The sequence below is a fragment of the Pelophylax lessonae genome, assembly GCF_965119305.1.
Source record: "Pelophylax lessonae genome assembly, chromosome: 4".
Lineage (NCBI taxonomy): Eukaryota > Metazoa > Chordata > Amphibia > Anura > Ranidae > Pelophylax > Pelophylax lessonae.
This window is the reverse complement of record NC_138771.1, coordinates 638,021,926-638,044,028: the sequence shown is the minus strand read 5'-3', so window position 1 is coordinate 638,044,028 and position 22,103 is coordinate 638,021,926. Positions and strand designations below refer to the sequence as shown.

At 46.6% G+C, this 22,103-nt stretch overlaps 1 protein-coding gene across 2 annotated transcripts in view; it reads left to right on the top strand.

The window, feature by feature from the left end:
* Positions 1-21,780, top strand: part of GLTPD2 (glycolipid transfer protein domain containing 2) — a 29,149-nt gene extending 7,369 nt beyond the window's left edge. Inside the window, exons 2-4 of one of the 2 annotated variants that reach the window (XM_082256668.1) lie at positions 9,990-10,072; positions 18,956-19,140; positions 21,150-21,780. In XM_082256668.1, the coding sequence (XP_082112794.1) occupies positions 9,990-10,072; positions 18,956-19,140; positions 21,150-21,675 (794 nt within the window). In that variant the 3' untranslated portion in view covers positions 21,676-21,780. Of the gene's footprint in view, positions 1-9,986; positions 10,073-18,955; positions 19,141-21,149 lie in introns of both variants that reach the window. The other variant, XM_082256667.1, reaches the window with a different exon arrangement.
* The last annotated feature ends 323 nt before the right edge of the window (positions 21,781-22,103 follow it).

Here is a 22,103-nt window from a genome sequence, read left to right as displayed (position 1 = left end):
ACCAAACCCCTTAAAGGATGAGCAGTTCCTGCACTGGGATGGGAAAATCATGGTGTTATAGGTGAGGGGTGAGAGGAAATACGACATGGGTAGGTAAGTAGAAAGCAAAAAGGGAGTAAATCACATGGGAGTCCTATCTGTCAAAAGTCATATCTGTTGAAGCAGAAATCTTGGCTCATGTCCTGTAGCATTAATATATGGTAATAGATTGGAATTTTGACTATAGGTTCCAAAATTTGTCTGAATCCATGGTGCCCAGATGTCATTGAATTGAGTGTGTTGGCCATAAATAGCCTCATTATTAAGCATAGTTCCTGAGTAGTGATGGACGAACATCGGCCGGGGCAGTTCGCGAACGTCAGCCGCAAATTTTCTCAAAAATCTGCGAACCGCAAGTTCGCGGCGGGCCCCATTGACTTTAATGGGAGGTGAACTTTAAAAAACCTTTAGGTCTTATTTGCAGCCACAAAAGACGTACTAGCTGTGCACAAATAGTCCCACCACATGGACAATGTCATAACAGAAGTATTGCAATTGAAAAAGTTGCCCTAGATTTTTTATTTTTTTTTTCCAGCAAAAAATATATATATTTTTTTTCATAAATTAGCCAGAACTGACAGCAGCCGGTAAATACATTGTTTAATACATATAGGGTCCATTCACACATCTGTAAAATGGGTCCGCATCCATTCCACAATTTGGCGGAACCTTTACAGACCTATTGTTTTTCATTTCCAGTCTGAAAAATTAGGCATTCACAGGATAAAGAAGTAACTGTCGGCCATTCCAGGCCCCAAAAATTAGCCCACGTGCGTTTACCTGACAGCTAAGAACGTACTTTTTTGTGGCTGAAGGTACATTAGGCATTCACATGATACAGAAGTAAGTGTCGGCCATAAAAAGCCCCAAAAATTAGCCCACATGGGTTTAACTGACAGCAAAGAACTTCATTTTTGATGGCTAGAGGTACGGTAGGCGTTCACAGGATACAGAAGTAAGTGTCGGCCTGTATAGGCTCCAAAAATTAGCTCACATGGTTTGAACTGACAGTAAAGAACTTCATTTTTGATGGCTAGAGGTACGGTAGGCGTTCACAGGATACAGAAGTAAGTCTCGGCCTATATAGGCTCCAAAAATTAGCTCACATGGGTTGAACTGACAGCAAAGAACTGTTTTTGATGGCTAGAGGTATGGTAGGCGTTCACAGTACACAGAAGTAAGTGTCGGCCTGTATAGGCTCCAAAAATTAGCTCACATGGTTTGAACTGACAGCAAAGAACTACGTTTTTGATGGCTAGAGGTACGGTAGGCGTTCACAGTACACAGAATGGTAAGTGTCGGCCTGTATAGGCTCCAAAAATTAGCTCACATGGTTCGAACTGACACTAAAGAACTTAGTATTTGGTGGCTGGAGGTACATTAGGCATTCACAGAAAAAATAATTGTCGGCCCCATAAATTTGCCAATCAATGGACATGAAATGCCTTTTATGCCACTGTATGTAGCGAAGCCAAGGACCAGGAATTGTTGTGGGTGGATGGCGGTCTGGCGGATATTTGTGGCCTGGCATGAGGAATTTCAATGAAACCTGGTCTACTGCTCACATATGTTGAATTCCTCAGAGATCCATGCCTCATTCATTTTTATAAATGTGAGGTAGTCTACATTGTCATTAGCTCGGCGAGTGCGCTTATCGGTCACGTCCCCCCTGCTGCGCTGAACGTCCTTTCGGACAGGACACTGGACGGGGGGCAAGCCAACATTTCCATTGCAAATTGTGCAAGCTCTGGCCAGAGGTCAAGTCTGCCCACCCAGTAGTCCAGGGGTTCATCACTCCTCAGAGCGTCCACATCGGCCGTTAACCCGATGTAGTTGGACACCTGTCGGTCTAGGCGTTCACTCATGCTGGATCCGGAGTACAGCTGTCGATGGTTCGCCTGAAAGAAGGATCTCATATCTGAAGTGACCAAGACATCTTCCACCCGCCCTCTTCTTGAAGGCGCTGTTGGGATTGCTACCCACAACTGTCTCTCTGTGACTGGAAATTCCTCTGCCAACGCACAGAAAAGCACAAACCAGCAAGGCCTGGAAGTGCTGCATTCTGACCGCCCTCTGTGATTGTGGTAACATTTCCGCCATTTTGTGTTTGTACCGGGGGTCTAAGTACGTTGCCACCCAGTACTGGTCCTTGGCCTTTATGCGTTTTATACGGGGGTCCCCCTTAAAACACTGCAGCATGTAGGCCCCCATTCCTACTAAACTAGAAGCGGTATGGTGGCCTGCTTCCAGCTCATCATCCAGGATAATGTCGTCCTCGTTCTCCTGCCCCATCCACAGATAACACCAGGGATCCCAGAAAGGTTTAAAGCATGCTCTTCTTGCTCCTCCTCATCCCCCCCCCCCCAGAACCATCCTCCTCCTCTGACTCCTTTTCAGACCAGTGGCGGCCGGTGTACTGAGGGCGCAGGGGCGCCGCCCCCCAATCCAAGCATTCGGCCCCCTAATCTGCATGCAGGGGCGCCGGACGCATGGAGTTCAATGGGGCTTTTTTTTTTGGCATCACCTGATTAGAGCCAGAGGCTCTAATAGGGCGATGCAAAGGGTGGACCCGGGGCGCAGAGCAGTGCGTCCCGAGCCCACCCATTGTGTGACAATAGCAAATGAAAATTCGCTATTGTCACACCGATCCTCCTCCTTGCCAATCAGGAAGCGTGTCAGATACGCGCTTCCTGATTGGCCGCAAGGCAAACCCCATGCCATTGGCCGAGGAGGAGGCGGGAGCGGGAGGACTGGAGGAGAAGCGCCGCCGGGACCGAGGAGAAGCCGACGCCGAGAGACTGATGAGAAGCCGCCCGCCGCTGCTGCTCCAGGTAAGAAAGGGGGCACGCATGCTAATCTCTGCATTGGGGGAATGGTATGCTGGTCACTGCATTGAAGGGGGCACGCACGTTGATCTCTGCATTGGGGGAATGTATGCTGGTCACTGCATTGGGGGAATGTATGCTCTTCACTGCATTGGGGGGCATGTATGCTGGTCACTGCATTGGGAGAATGAATGCTGGTCACTGCATTGGGGGAATGTATGCTGGTCACTGCATTGGGGGGCATGTATGCTGGTCACTGCATTGGGGGAATGAATGCTGGTCACTGCATTGGGGGAATGTATGCTGGTCACTGCATTGGGGGCATGTACGCTGGTCACTGCATTGGGGGCATGTATGCTGGTCACTGCATTGGGGCATGTATGCTGGTCACTGCATTGGGGGCATGTATGCTGGTCACTGCATTGGGGGCATGTATGCTGGTCACTGCATTGAAGGGGGCATGTACGCTGGTCTCTGCATTGAAAGGGGCATGTACACTGGTCACTGCTTTGAAGGGGGCATGTACGCTGGTCACTGCATTGAAGGGGGCATGTATGCTGGTCACTGCATTGAAAGGGGGCATGTACGCTGGTCACTGCATTGAAGGGGGCATGTACGCTGGTCACTGCATTGAAGGGGGCATGCACGCTGGTCACTGCATTTAAAGGGGGCATGTATGCTGGTTACTGTGCATTGGAGGGGGCATGTACGCTGGTCACTGCATTGAAAGGGGGCACGCTGGTCACTGTGCATTGAAAGGGGGGACGCTGATCACTGTGCATTGAAAGGGGGCACGCTGGACACTCTGCATTGAAAGGGGGCACGCTGGTCACTCTGCATTGAAAGGGGGCACGCTGGTCACGCAATTTTTTACAGCGTTTTTTGCCGCAAAGCAATGCCTATTACATTTTTCTTTTTGCGCCCCCCCCCCCCAAAATAATTTTGAGCACCAGCCGCCACTGCTTGAGACTCCTGCTGTTGATTTGTCTCAGATGGAGTGGCACCCCCTGGGAATTCATCAAACATTGCGACTTCCTGATCTTCCTGCTCCTGCTCCTTGACGGCTTGATCAATGACACGACGCAATGCACGCTCCAGAAAGAAGGCGTAAGGTATGATGTCACTTATGGCGCCCTGGCCGTGACTGACCAGTTTGGTGATCTCATCGAATGGCCGCAGAAGTCTGCATGCGTCCCGCATGAGCAACCACTGGCGAGGTGAAAAAAACCCAAGCTCCCAGAACCTGTCCTGCCGCTGGGTTCAAACAGGTAGTCATTAACTGCACGTTTCTGCTGGAGCAGCCTATTGAGCATATGCAACGTTGAGTTCCATCGCGTTGGGCAGTCACAAATAAGACGCCTGAGGGGCAGGTTGTGTCGCGGCTGTATCTCAGCAAGGCGAGCCATAGCTGTGTAAGATCTTCAGAAATGGCCTGAGATTGTCCTGGCCTGTCGCAAGACATCCTGGACGATTAGTTGGATTTGCTAACTAATCACTGCACCACCAAGTTCAGGACGTGTGCCATGCATGGCACGTGTGTTATTTTGCCCTGTTTCAGCACGCTCAGCAGATTGGCACCGTTGTCGCACACCACTTTACCAACTGACAAATTCAGCAGACTCAGCCACTGATCTGCCTGTGAACGCAAAGCTGAAAGGAGTGCAGGACCAGTGTGGCTCTTGGCTTCCAGGCACAACAGACACAGCACAGCATGGCAACATCTCACCTGGCATGTGGAATAGGTTCTGGGGATCTTGGGTGGCACAGGAGAAGAGACGGTAGCAGCGGAAGAGGAGCAGTCAGCCGAGGAGGAGAGGGAGAATGGAGGAGGAGGAGAAGAATAGGCAGGCCTGGTTGCAATCCATGGTGGTACAACTAAATCTACACGGGTGCCACGGGTTACATGCTTAACGGCCATCAGAAGGTTCACCCAGTGGGCAGTAAAAGTGATATACTTTCCCTGCCCGTGTTTTCTAGACCATGTGTCTGTGGTCAGATGTATCTTGGCACCAACACTGTGTGCCAGAGATATATTCACTTGCCACTTAACATGGTCATACAGCTCTGGAATGCCCTTTTGCGAGACATATTTCCTGCCTGGGACCTTCCATTGTGGTTTTCCAATGGCCACAAATTTACGGAAGGCCTCCGAGTCCACCAGTTTATATGGCAGTAGTTGGCGGGCTATCAGTTCCGACAAGCCAGCAGTCAAACGTTGGGCAAGAATGTTATCCGGTGTCATCATTTTTTTCCGCTCCAACATTTGGACCACAGAAGCCTACCTTTTTCCAGAACAACGTGACGACGGCATCATGGAAGGTGGAGTGGAGGGCAAATGTGAGGAGAGAGGAGAAGGAGAAAGGGCTGGGCGGTGAGAGCCTTGAGTGTGGCTTTGTGGGTTCTGACGGTGTTGCTCCCCCTGGGCTCGGTGATGGGAGTTCAGGTGCCTTCTTAAGGCGGTTGTCCTGGCCTGTCGCAAGATGTCCTGGACGATTAGTTGGATTTGCTAACTAATCGCTGCACCACCAAGTTCAGGACGTGTGCCATGCATGGCACGTGTGTTATTTTGCCCTGTTTCAGCGCGCTCAGCAGATTGGCACCGTTGTCGCACACCACTTTACCAACTGACAAATTCAGCAGACTCAGCCACTGATCTGCCTGTGAACGCAAAGCTGAAAGGAGTGCAGGACCAGTGTGGCTCTTGGCTTCCAGGCACAACAGACACAGCACAGCATGGCAACATCTCACCTGGCATGTGGAATAGGTTCTGGGGATACATGCTTAACGGCCATCAGAAGGTTCACCCAGTGGGCAGTAAAAGTGATATACTTCCCCTGCCTGTGTTTTCTAGACTATGTGTCTGTGGTCAGATGTATCTTGGCACCAACACTGTGTGCCAGAGATATATTCACTTGCCGCTTAACATGGTCATACAGCTCTGGAATGCCCTTTTGCGAGACATATTTCCTGCCTGGGACCTTCCATTGTGGTGTTCCAATGGCCACAAATTTACGAAAGGCCTCCGAGTCCACCAGTTTGTATGGCAGTAGTTGGCGGGCTATCAGTTCCGACAAGCCAGCAGTCAAACGTTGGGCAAGAGGGTTATCCGGCGTCATCATTTTTTTCCGCTCCAACATTTGGACCACAGAAGCCTACCTTTTTCCAGAACAGCGTGACGACGGCATCATGGAAGGTGGAGTGGAGGGCAAATGTGAGGAGAGAGGAGAAGGAGAAGGGGCTGGACGGTGAGAGCCTTGAGTGTGGCTTTGTGGGTTCTGACGGTGCTGCTCCCACTGGGCTTGGTGATGGGAGTTCAGGTGCCTTCTTAAGGCGGTTGTCCCTAGGTGAGTGTTGGGCTTACCGCGACTTATGCGTTGACTGCAAAGGCTGCAGATGGCAACACCGTTGTCAGCAACGGACACATTAAAAAAAGCCCACACTGCGGAGCCATGTGTCGGCGTCCTGGGAGCGCCAGATGTGACTGTACATGGTTGATGGCTTGCTCCTGATAAATTTGCAGTCTGCTTTCTACCTCTTGTGCAATGCAAGTTCTGCCTGCCTCTCCTCCCTATCTGCCGGTCCGTCTCTCCCTCTGAACTCCCTTCCTCTTCCTCTCTTGTGGACACCCACATGACGTCCATAGACTCGTCATCATCGACGTCACCTTCCCCACCACTAACATTCGAGATCTCGGAGTAGGCAGCAACAGTGGGGACCAACCTCCTTGGGCTGATCTGGGTACTGTCGTCAGACTGCTGAGTGGCGGCTGTTGCTACCTCCTCTTCCTGATCTGATGCCAACAATGGCTGCGCATCGCAAACGTCTTGTGATGGATCGGAAAATAATTCCAGTAACTCAAGTGGAGGGTATGTGGTGGTGGTGGTGGTGGTGGTGGTGGTGGTGTCTTTGGGGGTGCACACAGCAGAGCGTGAAGAGGGTGCAGATAGAGAGGATGAGGAGGGTGCAGAAGAGGAAGGATTAGTGACCCACTCAACCAAGTCTGGTGCATCCTTTGTCGTAATTGCACGCGGCTTTTGAAACTTTACAGTTAGGCCCTGGCCTACTGCTCCTGCCCTACCCCTAACACCCCTGCGTACGTCTCTGCCTGTCATGTTTTTTAATTACCCTGTGACAAAAGTCTCTAGAGAATCGCAGTATATCTGGAAAAAGGTAGATAACACCCCGCTTCAATCTGTGGTATTGGGGGGCCACTGGTCTATCACACCAGTTCTACAAATAATTGGCCAGTAGCTGTTGTCACTGTGTGTAGCACAGTCAACACAGCAAGAGAGGCCAAATTTTTGCAGGACTAAAATACACTCTTAGAAAAGCATACTGTTAAATAACACCCCGCTTCAATATGTGCTATTGGGGGGCCACTGGTTTATCACACCAGTTGTTGAAAAAATTGGACAGTGAGTTTGGCACTGTGTGTATCAGACTTCACACAGCAAAAGAGGCAATATTGTTGCAGGACACAAATACACTTGTAAAAGTATACTCGGATAACACTCCACTTCAATATGTGCTATTGGGGGGCCACTGGTTTATCACACCAGTTCTACAAATAATTGGCCAGGGAGTTTGCCACTGTGTGTAGTGTTGCTGCAGAAACGCTCAGTCTCACCACCACACCTGTCACAATGCTGCACAGTGCACAATAATACTACTAATCCACTATAATATGCTTTCTACAAAGTATATTATACTGTGGATTAACCCCCTCCACCACCCCCCCCCCCTTTTTAGTGCGTGCACAGCCAAACCAAAAAATTTGCAGCCCTTTAAATGACTTTTGTGGCCATTGACAGAGCGATTTGTGTGTGACTGCAGCCGATCTCTAACTGCCCCTAAAGCAACCACTGGATACCTCTCCCTAAGCTCAAAAGATACTAGACCTATACCGAAATACCAGCCCTGAAAAGGACTTTTGTAGATCTTCACAGAGTTATTTGTGTCTAGCAAACTCTCCCTGATGAGCACAGCAGACCTCTCCCTACACTGGCAAAAAGCGGAATGTGAAATGGCCGCCAGACCGGGTCTATTTATAGGGTAGGGGGACTGTCCATGTGCTGGAATGTTTCGATTGGCTGTCCCGTTCCACCTGACGGCTGTGTCACGGGTCAAAGTTCTCCCCAATGTAAACAAATATGGCCGCCGCGAACGATGCCATGTGTCCGCAAATTTGGCAAAAAAGTGAATCTAACTCTTTATTTTTTTTTTTTAATATGGGAAAGAAAGATGGCCATTTTTTTTTTTTTTACCTCCATCACAAGTATATGATTGAAGTTCAAAGCTGTTTAAAAGTGACAAAATGTGTGCAGTTTAGGGCCAGCATAGACATGGCCATGAACGTTCAGATCAGCCAACACCACGCGTTTGTCCTCATCTGAACTCCCTATCGCAGTGGTCTCCAAACGGTGGCACAGGGGCCAGATGTGGCCTTTACTTGCCTTTATTTTGCCCTTGGGGCACTATTCCACCTACTGACACCAATGATGAGGCACCATTCACCCTACTGACACCATCAAAGGGGTACTAATCTCCTGAAGAGAGAGAACGCTGCTCCAGGTGTGTGGTGATAGCTAGAAGATGGAGTATCCCATAGAGTGCTGGCCCTGGCCCGCCTCCGTAGAAAACTTGTAGAAAAAGAAATAGCCGCACATCCAGGAATTCCAGTTGCCTTTAGATTTCTTTAACGGACAATTACGCGGTCGTGCAACGCTGTATCCAAACAAATTTGACGTCCTTTTTTTTCCCACAAACAGAGCTTTCTTTTGGTGGTATCTGATCACCTGTGTGATTTTTTGATCATGCGCTATCAACAAAAAAAGAGCGACGATTTTGCAAAAATAACAATATTTTTCACATTTTTTTTATATGAAATTCCCCCCCCCCCAAAAAATGTAAAAATTTAAATTTTTTAACATTTTCGGCCAATTTGTTTTATGCTACATATGTTTGGTAAAAAAAAATTGCAAAAAGCGTATTTTGATTGGTTTGCGCAAAAGTTATCTCGTTTACTAACTAAGGGAAAGATTTTTGTCATTTTTGTTGTTTTTTTTTAACGCGTAATGGCGGCGATCTGCGATTTTTTTTTTGCGATAATGCGACATTGCGGCGGACAGATCGGACCCTTGACTGACATTTTTGACACTTTTGGGGTTACCAGTGACATTTCTACAGTAATCAGTGCTATACATATGCACTGTTACTGTAAAATTACACTGGCAGTGAAGGGGTTAACTTTTTTTTGAGAGGGAGGGGTTATGTGTGTCCCTAGGGGCATGTTTCTAACTGTGATTGGCTGTGGCTTGAGGTGTAGGAACAGTGATCAAAGGTCCTACATAGTAGAACTGTATGATCACTGTTTCTATACAGGGGAGAATGACAGGCGGCTTGTTTACATCAACCGCCTGCCTTTCTCCCTCTGCCCCGACGATCGCTGAGTGACCGGCGGACATCGGGTCCGCCAGTCACACGCGCGGGGGAGTCCGTGACCGCGTGGGAGCGCGCCTCCAGGGGACGCGCGCTCGCTCCCTAGACCCTCACAGGCTAGCGACGTAGTACTACGTCACTCTGCCTGTGAGGGGCTGACCGCCGCAGTAAATAGTCGTGCGGCAGTCGGCAAGTGGTTAATTCCAAAATGTTACAAATGATGACACCAAAGACACCAACATGAAGTCACGTAGACGCGTTTCCCACATACATCTTGTGCTTAATCATTATGTGTGAAACGCGTCTACGTGACTTCATGTTGGTGTCTTTGGTGTCATCATTTGTAACATTTTGGAATTAAAAGAAATCTAAAGGCAACTGGAATTCCTGGATGTGCGGCTATTTCTTTTTCTACAAGGTAATAATCTCCTCACTGATATCAGCAATGGGGCACAATTTATCCCATTAGAACAGAAGATGGGGCACTGATGCGGGAGCATTTTCTACTCCCATTGGTCACAGTCCAGACCCCCTAAAGCCTGAAGGACAGTAAACTGGTTGGAAAGTTTGGAGACCCCCTGCCCTATCGCCCCACCCTGGGAGCTCAGTATCATTTTCTACGCTTTTGCTTTTCAACCAATGGTTCCAACTATTTTGTTCTTTTCTCTTTCTCTTCCTGTACAGCAGATACTCCCCTTTATGAGTGCATTGAGGATGGGAAACCGTGTGTCAAGAATGAGAATGATGTCATCGCGAAGGAGGATGTATGGGTGAGCCTCCCCTAGGGTTTACACTCACACATTTTTAATTCCGCAAAAAGCTAGAAAAAACAGAAGAAAAGTCTAAGGCTTATATTCACTTTGCTATTTATACTGAACAAAAATTATAAATGCAACACTTCTTTTTGCCCCCATTTTTCACGAACTGAAGATCTAAGAAAACTGGGATTCATCTGTGAAGAGAACACCTCTCCAAAGTGCCAGACGCCATCGAATGTGAGCATTTTCCCACTCAAGCCGGTTACGACGTTGAACTGCAGTCAGGTGGAGACCCCGATGAGGATGACAAGCATGCAGATGAGCTTCCCTGAGACGGTTTCTGACAGTTTGTGCAGAAATTCTTTGGTTATGCAAACCGATTGTTGCAGCAGCTGTCCGGGTGGCCGGTCTCAGACCATCTTGGAGGTGAAGATGCTGGATATGGAGGTCCTGGGCTGGTGTGGTTACACGGGGTCTGCGGTTGTGAGGCCGGTTGGATGTACTGCCAAATTCTCTGAAACACTTTTGGAGATGGCTTATGGTAGAGAAATGAACATTAAATTCATGGGCAACAGCTCTGGTGGAGATTCCTGCAGTCAGCATGCCAATTGCACGCTCCCTCAAAACTTGTGACATCTGTGGCATTGTGCTGTGTGATAAAACTGCACATTTTAGGCCCCTTTCACACATGCTGTCTGTTTGTCCGTTTTTCATCCATCCGTTGATGGATGAAAAACGGACATCAATGTATCTCTATGTAAAAACGGATGACAACGGATGATCATCAGTTAACATCCGTCTTCATCCGCTTCCGTCAATGTCCGTTTTTTTGAACGGATGAATGCCCTATTTTTCATCCGTCAGAAAAAAGGATCGGACGAAAAACAGATGACAACGGATGAAAAACGGATGACAATGGATGAAAAACAGATAACAACTGACAAAAAACGGATAACAACTGATGAAAAACGGATGAAAAACGGATGACAACTGACGGAAAATGGATGAAAAATGGATGAAAAACGGATGAAAAAACTGATACATTTTGACGTGACTGAACTGATGAACTGAACGGACCGTATGTGTGAAAGAGCCCCCCGGCCCCTTTCACACATACGGTCCGTTTGTCCATTTTTCATCCATCCGTTGACGGATGAAAAACGGACATCAATGTATCTCTATGTAAAAACGGATGACAACGGATGATCATCAGTTAACATCCGTTTTCATCCGCTTCCGTCAATGTCCGTTTTTTTTGAACGGATGAATGGCCTATTTTTCATCCGTCAAAAAATTGGATCGGGCGAAAAACGGATGACAACGGATGAAAAACGGATGACAACGGATGAAAAACGGATGACAATGGATGAAAAACAGATAACAACTGACAAAAAACGGATAACAACTGATGAAAAACGGATGAAAAACGGATGACAACTGACGAAAAATGGATGAAAAATGGATGAAAAACGGATGAAAAAACTGATACATTTTGACGTGACTGAACTGATGAACTGAACGGACCGTATGTGTGAAAGAGCCCCCCGGCCCCTTTCACACATACGGTCCATTTGTCCATTTTTCATCCATCCGTTGACGGATGAAAAACGGACATCAATGTATCTCTATGTAAAAACGGATGACAACGGATGATCATCAGTTAACATGCGTTTTCATCCGCTTCCGTCAATGTCCGTTTTTTTTGAACGGATGAATGCCCTATTTTTCATCCGTCAAAAAAAAGGATCGGACGAAAAACGGATGACAACGGATGAAAAACGGATGAAAACGGATGAAAACGGATGAAAAATGGATAACAACTGACGAAAAACGGATGAAAACGGGTGGAAAATGGATGAAAAAATGGATGGAAAACTGATACATTTTGACGTGACTGAACTGATGAACTGAACGGTCCGCCTGTGTGAAAGGGGCCTTAGAGGCTCCTTTCACACAGTAAGTCCGTCAAACGGACTCCGCTTTTCTCATCGGGGGATCGATCTGCCGATCCCCCGCTGAGCAGGTGAATGAGAGCTTTTCTCCGCACTGTGTGTGGAGACACAGCTGTCCACAGCCCCATAGATCTCTATGGGGGAATCGGTTGGGAATGGACCGTCGGTCCTTTCTCATCCGATCCCATCTGATCCGATCCGCTGGACGGATGGAAAATAGGGTTTCCATCCGTCCAGATTTGACGGATCGGATCGGGTGTCAGAGGACATGTCTCCGCTGCCATCCACTGCCCCATAGAGATGCATGGGGGGACCGTTCAGATCCGCCAAAAAAACGGACAGGCGGATCTGAACGATCCACCTGTGTGAAAGGGGCTTTAGAGCTTTTATTGTGGCCAGCCTAAGACACACCTGTGCAATAATCATGCTGTCTAATCAGCATCTTGATATGCCACACCTGTGAGGTGGATGGATTATCTCAGCAAAGGAGAAGCGCTCACTAACACAGATTTAGACAGATTTGTGAACAATATTTGAGAGAAATCAGACTTTTGTGTACATAGAAAAAGTCTTAGATCTTTGAGCTCAGCTCATGAAAAATGGGGGAAAAAACAAAAGTGTTGCGTTTATAATTTTCTTCAGTGTATTATTTGTCTTCATTTCACGTTTATTTTATCACTGTTCTCCATATTTTGGTTGATTTGTTACTGCTAAAATATTAAACGGCTAAATACATATTTGAGAATTGTTTTATGTGCCAAATGATAGATATTTATGTCCACCCAGGTTCTGAGGTTTACACAGCACAGCCCAGTCTGGTAGGGTAGGAGACCTGATTTTCCTCTGCTACAGTTCAGTAACACTTACAGGTCTTGTACCTCCCCCAACCTCTGACTGGAGAAGCAGTAGACAGATGAGCTCATCTCTTCATCACCCTGCTCTCTCCTCCTATCAAGCATGTACCCTGCATTGCAGCACAACTGATTGGCTCCTTGTGTTGTCCCCACCCCCACTTTCTCAGCCTAAACTCTGCTGTAACGGGACTTACACTGCTTGCATTAAAAAAAATACATGTGATGGTGTATTAACCACTTGCCGACCGCTTACCGCATATACTGTATACTGCGGCAGTGTGGCTCTCCCAGGTAAACCGACGTAGGTATACGTCGGTCGCCTGGTGGCAGCTAGGGGGCGAGTGTGTGCAAGAGGTAGGGAGTTCCAAAAAGGACACTAACCTCTGGAAGAAGTAAGGGAGATCCAGAGAGTAGACAGACCTCTTCAAGAGGAAAGGCAGATCTGAAAAGTACACTGACCCATGCTAAAGGGCAAGATGATTCAGAGAGCCCACCAATGCCAGAAGGAGAATTGGTGATCTGGAGTACACTGACCCTGGGAGGAGGAAAGGGAGATCCAGCACTTCCAGGGCTACTCCCGAGTCCCGCTGCACCCGACCGCAGGTCCTGTTCTCGGCACTTCATGTAATGTGTCAGGGGAAGATAACTTTGCGGCCGCCTAAAACAGACGGTAGTTAACCGCTTGCCGACCGCCGCAAGTACATATACTGCGGCGGTCAGCCCCGGCCAGGCAAAGTGACGTACCGGTACGTCACTAGCCTGTGAGCCAATAGCGGGCGGGCGCGCGCTCCCGCCCAGGCTCGTTCCCTAACAAGTCAGCGCGTGTGACCGGCAGACCCGATGTCCGCCGGTCACTCGCGATCGTACGCTGTGAAGGGAGAAAGGCAGGCGGCTAATGTAAACAAAGCCGCCTGTCATTAATCCCTGTGTAACAGCAGAGATCTAACGGTCCTGCTATGTAGGACCGTTAGATCTCTGCTGTTACATGTAAAGCCACATCCCTGCACAATTAGAAACACGGCCCTAGGGACACACTTAACCCCTCCCTCTCCAATAAAGTTAACCCCTTCACTGCCAGTGTCATTTTTACAGTAACAGTGCAAATGTATAGCACTGATTACTGTAGTAATGTCACTGGTCCCCCCAAAAGTGTAAAAAATGTCAGTCAAGGGTCCGATCTGTCCGCCGCAATGTCGCAGTCCCGCAAAAAAAATCGCAGATCGCCGCCATTACTAGTTAAAAAAAAAAAACAACAAAAATGACAAAAATCTTTCCCTTAGTAAACGCAATAACTTTTGCGCAAACCAATCAAAATACGCTTTTTGCGATTTTTTTTTTTTTTTACCAAAAATATGTAGCATAAAACAAATTGGCCTAAACTGTGAAAAAATTTGGATTTTTACATTTTTTTTGGGGGGAAATTTCATATAAAAAAATTTGAAAAATATTGTTATTTTTGCAAAATTGTCGCTCTTTTTTTGTTTATAGCTCATGATCAAAAAATCGCACAGGTGATCAAATACCACCAAAAGAAAGCTCTGTTTGTGGGAAAAAAAAGGACATCAAATTCGTTTAGGTACAGCGTCGCACGACCGCGCAATTGTCCGTTAAAGTCACGCAGTGCCGAATCGCAAAATACCCCCTGGTCAGGAAGGGGGTAAAATCTTCCAGGGCTTAAGTGGTTAATGGGTCAGTACACTCAGGTGTGTGAATATCAGTAAACTAGAAGCGCATAAAAAAAAAAAATCTGCATCAGGTTACACGTTTCTGATTTATGAACATGAGATTCCTGGCAGAGAATTTGTGTACAAATTCTTCTAGCTTTTCTAGGCTTGTGTCATATGTGCATGTATGTAAATCTATATGCGGCGCAAGTTTACATGCCTATGTGTAAATGCCCTGTAAAAACAACAGGCTGCAATTGGATAAACACAACAAAAAACGCCTGAATGCCTAAATACGTGTTTGTTTTTAGGTGTCTGTGTGCAAGAAGCCTTATTGGTCAGTATTTTACACGTGTACATAAATCACACCCCCCCCCCCCCCTTGAATTATATTATTTCGAATTATATATTATTATGTATAAATATATATTATTATATTATTTGGAATTATATTATTTATATATTATTAATATTATTTATTATTATGTTATTTAGATTATATTATTTGGCATTCTGGGAGCTAGATTTTTTGTGCATATACATGTGTAAATATTCACACTATATGGACCATACTTGCATTTTTTTATGCACAGGAACTTGTGCCAGAAAGATTTGCCTTTAACCACTTGCCGACCAGTCACGTTGACTGTACTGCGGCAAAGTGGCTCGTTATCGTCTGGCGACGTAGACCTACGTCACCAGACATTCCTCTCTCTCGGCGGCGCGCGGCGCGGGAGTCGGGCCAGGGGAGGAGCGGCGGTGGTCACCGCCGCTCTTCCCCGATCGTTGGGGAATCGAGTGTGGAGATCCGCCTGCTTGTGTAAACAGAGCGGGCGGATCTCCTAAGTGACAGGCAGGGTCAGATTGCAGGGTTCAGCATAGCTGAACATGCGATCTGTCCCTGTGTCACTCAGTCACCTCCCCCCACACACGTTAGTAAGCACCAGGCATACATTAACCCCTCCCTCTCCAATAAAAATTAACCCCTTCCCTGCCAGTGTCATTTTTACAGTAACAGTGCATATTTATAGCACTGATTACTGTAGTAATGTCACTGGTATCCCCAAAAGTGTCAAAAATGTCAGTCAAGGGTCCGATCTGTCCGCCGCAATGTCCCAGTCCCGTAAAAAAAAACCGCAGATCGCCGCCATTACTCGTTAAAAAAAAAAAACACCAAAAATGAATTCCCCTTAGTTAGTAAACGCAATAACTTTTGCGCAAACCAATCAAAATACGCTTATTGCGATTTTTTTTACCAAAAATATGTAGCAGAAAACAAATTGGCCAAAAATGATAAAAAATTTGGATTTTTACATTTTTTTGGGGGGGTGATTTCATATAAAAAAATGTGAAAAATATTGTTATTTTTGCAAAATTTTCGCTCTTTTTTTTTTTGTTTAAAGCGCAAAAAAGTAAAAATCGCACAGGTGATCAAATACCACCAAAAGAAAGCTCTGTTTGTGGGGAAAAAAAGGACGTAAATTTCGTTTGGGTACTGCGTTGCACGACCGCGCAATTGTCAGTTAAAGTCGCACAGCGCCGAATCGCAAAAAGTGGCCCAGACGTAAGACAGCAAAATCCTCCGGTGGTAAAGTGGTTAAAACAGCTGTTTGCTGTTCTCATTTAATCCATGATAGACAGAAAACAGCAATCCTGCCCAGAAGAGCTGACAATCGAAATTCTCATGGATGGAAATATTACTGATATGTGTAAATTGTAATCTGTTGTCAGTCCTAGCATGGCACCCCATCACGACAGATTTAAGGGACCCATTTCTCATTTAGTCTTTACACTATCATACTGTAAGCGTAAATTGAGGACTGAGTGTTCATTTCCAGGTGTGCAAACTGCTGAGCTTCCAGGGACAAGTCATCTGGCAAAGTATGAGTGATGTCCTGGATGTCAGGGCCAGTGGTGCACACTGACAGGTCAACTTGCAGCAAAAACTGGCTGTGATGTGCTCCAGCAGCTGCCAATGGTGTTCAGGATAGGGTCAATTTGACATCCTGCACCGCCCCCTGGTGGCCTCTTCTGAAAACGACACAAGCTCTCTATTCAGTTTACAAGACAGGGACTGCAAATCCCAGCAATGTCTACATGAATTATTTCCATGGCACCAGACCTTTAATCTGGTTTAGTGACCTTTAGATGCTGGATTTGTGATACTTTCTGCTTTAACCCCTACAGCTCTGGCACATGTGCACCCTATATAGACCAGATTGATTACTATTGATTGATTACTTTTGCATAGCTTGCAGCCGTCCCTGATTTGGAACAAAGTCCCTCTGTCCCTCTTTCCTCCTTTTTTTTTGTCTCTCATTTTGGTCTGATCTATATAGTTATATAGAAAGTGCACTTTTATATTTCAAAAAGTGTTTCCCAGTGCTTAATTTTTTTTTATCCAATTTCTAAATTTCTGCATTTGTAAATTTCAAAAGCCAATATAAAGGAATAGTAGTGATTGAAAAAATATATAAATAAAAAAAAGCACTTGTGGATTTAACTAATCCTTTTTTTTTTTGGACAATTCTGCTTTAACCATTTTACCACCAGAGGATTTTGCTGTCTTACGTCTGGGCCACTTTTTGCGATTCGGCACTGTGCGACTTTAACTGACAATTGCGCGGTCATGCAACGCCGTACCTAAACGAAATTTACGTCCTTTTTTTCCCACAAACAGAGCTTTCTTTTGGCGGTATTTGATCATCTCTGCGATTTTTATTTTTTGCGATATTAATAAAAAATGCGACAATTTTGAAAAAATAATATTTTTCTACTTTGACAGTTAAAAAATATCCAATATATTCAATTTTTGTCATATATTTAGGCCAAAATGTATTTAGCTACATGTCTTTGACAAAAAAATTTCAATGAGCGTATTTTTAACCGCTTTAAGACCGTAAGATTTTACCCCATTCCTGACTAGGCCATATTTTGCGATTCGGCACTGCGTTAATTTAACGGACAATTGAGCGGACGTGCGACCCAAATTAAATTGATGTCCTTTTTTCCCCACAAATAGAGCTTTCTTTTGGTGGTATTTGATCACCTGTGCGATTCTTACTTTTTGCGCTATAAACAAAAAAAGAGCGACAATTTTGAAAAAATAACAATATTTTTCACATTTTTTTTATATGAAATTCCCCCCCAAAAAATGTAAAAATCTAAATTTTTTAACATTTTAGGCCAATTTGTTTTCTGCTACATATGTTTGGTAAAAAAATCGCAAAAAGCGTATTTTGATTGGTTTGCGCAAAAGTTATTGCGTTTACTAACTAAGGGAAAGATTTTTGTCATTTTTGGTGGGTTTTTTTTTTTTAACGAGTAATGGCGGTGATCTGCGATTTTTTTTGCGGGACTGCGACATTGCGGCGGACAGATCGGACCCTTGACTGACATTTGACACTTTTGGGGGTACCAGTGACATTACTACAGTAATCAGTGCTATACATATGCACTGTTACTGTAAAAATGACACTGGCAGGGAAGGGGTTAACTTTATTGGAGAAGGAGGGGTTAAGTATGTCCCTAGGGGCGTGATTCTAACTGTGCAGGGATGTGGCTTTTCATATAACAGCAGAGATCTACGATCCTACATAGCAGGACCGTATGATCTCTGCTGTTACACAAGTGAGAATGACAGGCGGCTGTGTTTACATTAGCCGCCTGCCTTTCTCCCTCTGTAACTGACGATCGAGAGTGACCGGCGGACATCGGGTCCGCCGGTCACACACGCGGGGATTAGAGCGAGCGAGCGGGGGCGGGAGCGCGCCTTCGGCGGCGCGCGCTTGCCCCTTATTGGCTCGCAGGCTAGTGACGTACCCATACGTCACTTTGCCTGCACTGGGCTGACCGCCGCAGTATATGTACTTGCGGCGGTCGGCAACCGGTTAAAGGTAGCCTCAGCCTTGTCTCAAGGCATTGTTGAAGATGGCACAAAGCAAAGGTACCCCATATGTAGTAAAGCGAGCCTGTATAAAGTGTCTAGCATAGCCCAGAAGAAGCCGCCCTGGGGTAGACCTCTCACAAGGCCCTTGCTTGGTGCCCAACGAGAAGGAAAACACGGGTTACGTGACAAAGGACAGACAGCACAAAATTCCCTGACCAGTGTTCTATACATCATAACTCTATCCAAAACAAAATTCTTGGGCTTTAAATAGACTTTAAATATTTTAGTAAGGAAAATAAGCTGACGAAGCTGCTATGTGCTTAGTAAAATAAAAATACTTAAGTATCTATATTGATTGGTGTATTGGACCTAACAGTTTTGCTTAGTATGCCATGCTTCAAAGCAAACTGACAAACTGATAAGATGTTTTACCAAAATGCAAATTCGCTTCTCATGTGGACCATTACAATACATGAACATTTTGTAATTGTGAAATTACTCAATGGTTGTCACAAAATTCTCTCTTCTTACAACAGGAAAAGGGTGTGGAGTCCTTTAAGGAAGAGTCCTCCTACCTGTGGGTGATAGAAACGTCTAAGAAGAACTGCAAGGGGAAGAATTTCCAGATCGGGAAAATGTTGCAATCCTTTCATGACAGTGTGACAACCGACAATGAAATCTTACTGGAACATTACTTAGGGGGATGGAGAGAACTGATCAAGTGAGTTACATATCATCCCTCCTCCTGCAGGGTGATACAGACAGAAGAGGGCTATGAGTCTGTCCTCCTCCTGCAGGGTGATACAGACAGAAGGGGGCTAGGAGTCTGTCCTCCTCCTGCAGGGTGATACAGACAGAAGGGAGCTATGAGTCTGTCCTCCTCCTGCAGGGCGATACAGACAGAAGGGGCTATGAGTCTGTTCTCCTCCTGCAGGGTGATACAGACAGAAGGGGGCTATGAGTCTGTCCTCCTCCTGCAGGGTGATACAGACAGAAGGAAGCTATAACTCTGTCCTCCTCCTGCAGGGTGATACAGACAGGAGGGAGCTATGAGTCTGTCCTCCTCCTGCAGGGCGATACAGACAGAAGGGGCTATGAGTCTGTTCTCCTCCTGCAGGGTGATACAGACAGAAGGGGGCTATGAGTCTGTTCTCCTCCTGCAGGGTGATACAGACAGAAGGGGGCTAGGAGTCTGTCCTCCTCCTGCAGGGTGATACAGACAGAAGGGGGCTATGAGTCTGTCCTCCTCCTGCAGGGTGATACAGACAGAAGGGGGCTATGAGTCTGTCCTCCTCCTGCAGGGTGATGCAGACAGGAGGGAGCTGTGAGTCTGTCCTCCTCCTGCAGGGTGATACAGACAGAAGGGGCTATGAGTCTGTTCTCCTGCAGGGTGATACAGACAGAAGGGGGCTATGAGTCTGTCCTCCTCCTGCAGGGTGATACAGACAGGAGGGAGCTATGAGTCTGTCCTCCTCCTGCAGGATGATACAGACAGAAGGGAGCTATGAGTCTGTCCTCCTCCTGCAGGGTTATACAGACAGAAGGGAGCTATGAGTTTGTCCTCCTCCTGCAGGGTGATGCGGACAGAAGGGGGCTATGAGTCTGTCCTCCTCCTGCAGGGTGATACAGACAGAAGGAAGCTATAACTCTGTCCTCCTCCTGCAGGGTGATACAGACAGGAGGGAGCTATGAGTCTGTCCTCCTCCTGCAGGGTGATACAGACAGAAGGGGCTATGAGTCTGTCCTCCTCCTGCAGGGTGATACAGACAGAAGGGGCTATGAGTCTGTTCTCCTCCTGCAGGGTTATACAGACAGAAGGGGGCTATGAGTCTGTTCTCCTCCTGCAGGGTGATACAAACAGAAGGGGGCTATGAGTCTGTCCTCCTCCTGCAGGGTGATACAGACAGAAGGGGGCTATGAGTCTGTCCTCCTCCTGCAGGGTGATACAGACAGAAGGGAGCTATGAGTCTGTCCTCCTCCTGCAGGGTGATACAGACAGAAGGGGGCTATGAGTCTGTCCTCCTCCTGCAGGGTGATACAGACAGAAGGGGGCTATGAGTCTGTTCTCCTCCTGCAGGGTGATAGACAGAAGGGAGCTATGAGTCTGTCCTCCTCCTGCAGGGTGATACAGACAGAAGGGAGCTATGAGTCTGTCCTCCTCCTGCAGGGTGATACAGACAGAAGGGGGTATGAGTCTGTCCTCCTCCTGCAGGGCGATACAGACAGAAGGGAGCTATGAGTCTGTCCTCCTCCTGCAGGGTGATACAGACAGAAGGGGGCTATGAGTCTGTCCTCCTCCTGCAGGGTAATACAGACAGAAGGGAGCTATGAGTCTGTCCTCCTCCTGCAGGGTGATACAGACAGAAGGGAGCTATGAGTCTGTCCTCCTCCTGCAGGGTGATACAGACAGAAGGGGGCTATGAGTCGGTCCTCCTCCTGCAGGGTGATACAGACAGAAGGGGGCTATGAGTCTGTCCTCCTCCTGCAGGGTGATACAGACAGAAGGGGCTATGAGTCTGTACTCCTCCTGCATGGTGATACAGACAGAAGGGGGCTATGAGTCTGTCCTCCTCCTGCAGGGTGATACAGACAGAAGGGGCTATGAGTCTGTCCTCCTCCTGCAGGGTGATACAGACAGAAGGGGGCTATGAGTCTGTCCTCCTCCTGCAGGGTGATACAGACAAAAGAAGCTATGAGTCTGCGTATTGACATTTACCACTTTTATCTTAGGTTCATGGATTCGATGGGTTCTGTATTCACCTTTATTTCTCATGAAACAACGACCAAAATCAACATCCTCCAAGGATATCTAGATGGCAAGAACGGGAAAAGCTATAAAACAATCAAGTCCATGATAAAATATGAATTGGAGAATGAGGTGGTGAACTTTAAATATCTGCCTTCCAATCAAGTGCCCTCAGGCTGCCGGACACTCTTGCGCATGCACAGAGCCCTTAAATGGCTGGAAGTCTTTCTTTACAAAGTGGGCACCAGTCCTGGCCAGGACAGGACTTCAGAAATGTGTGCCGATGCCTACCACAAGACCTTGTCCCATTACCACAGCTGGTTCATTAGGCAGATAGCTGAAGTGGCATTTTTGGCCCTGCCGCCTCTAGAGGAAATGTACAAATTAGTGTGTGTCCAGGACCACAAAGAAGCCAAAGTTGTCCTCTTGACCACCGTGGATTCCATAGTTAAAGTCTACAACATCACGCAAGACCTCTATACAATCAATAACATGTTGGATCTACCATGAAATCAACTTTGAAGGACATAGATTTGGCTTGATAAACTTTATTTACTTACTCAAATGTCCTTTAGCATGTATAAAACTTTGGTCAAGCTCAGGAACAAGGAGGAAAAAATGGAATCAGAAGGCCTCTTTGATAAACTGTGGTTTCCTGGCTAAAAGAGGACAAGATAGTTTGATGCCAACACTGGGTTTTAATGTCAATTAAAGTGAAATTGCCATTGCTGGTGAAGCAAAACATGTTGTGGTACCTGCAAATACCTTCAGCCACGTTCTTTTATATTTTTATTCAGAACAAGAAGAATTTCAACCACACACCAGGAAACCTTGGCACATAAAAGGTCATTGCTACAGATAATGCCGCCCCAAATTTGCTCCTCCATAAGGGGCTTTAACATAGAGCCAGTTCCTTAAAAGAAGAGCCCAGATCCCTA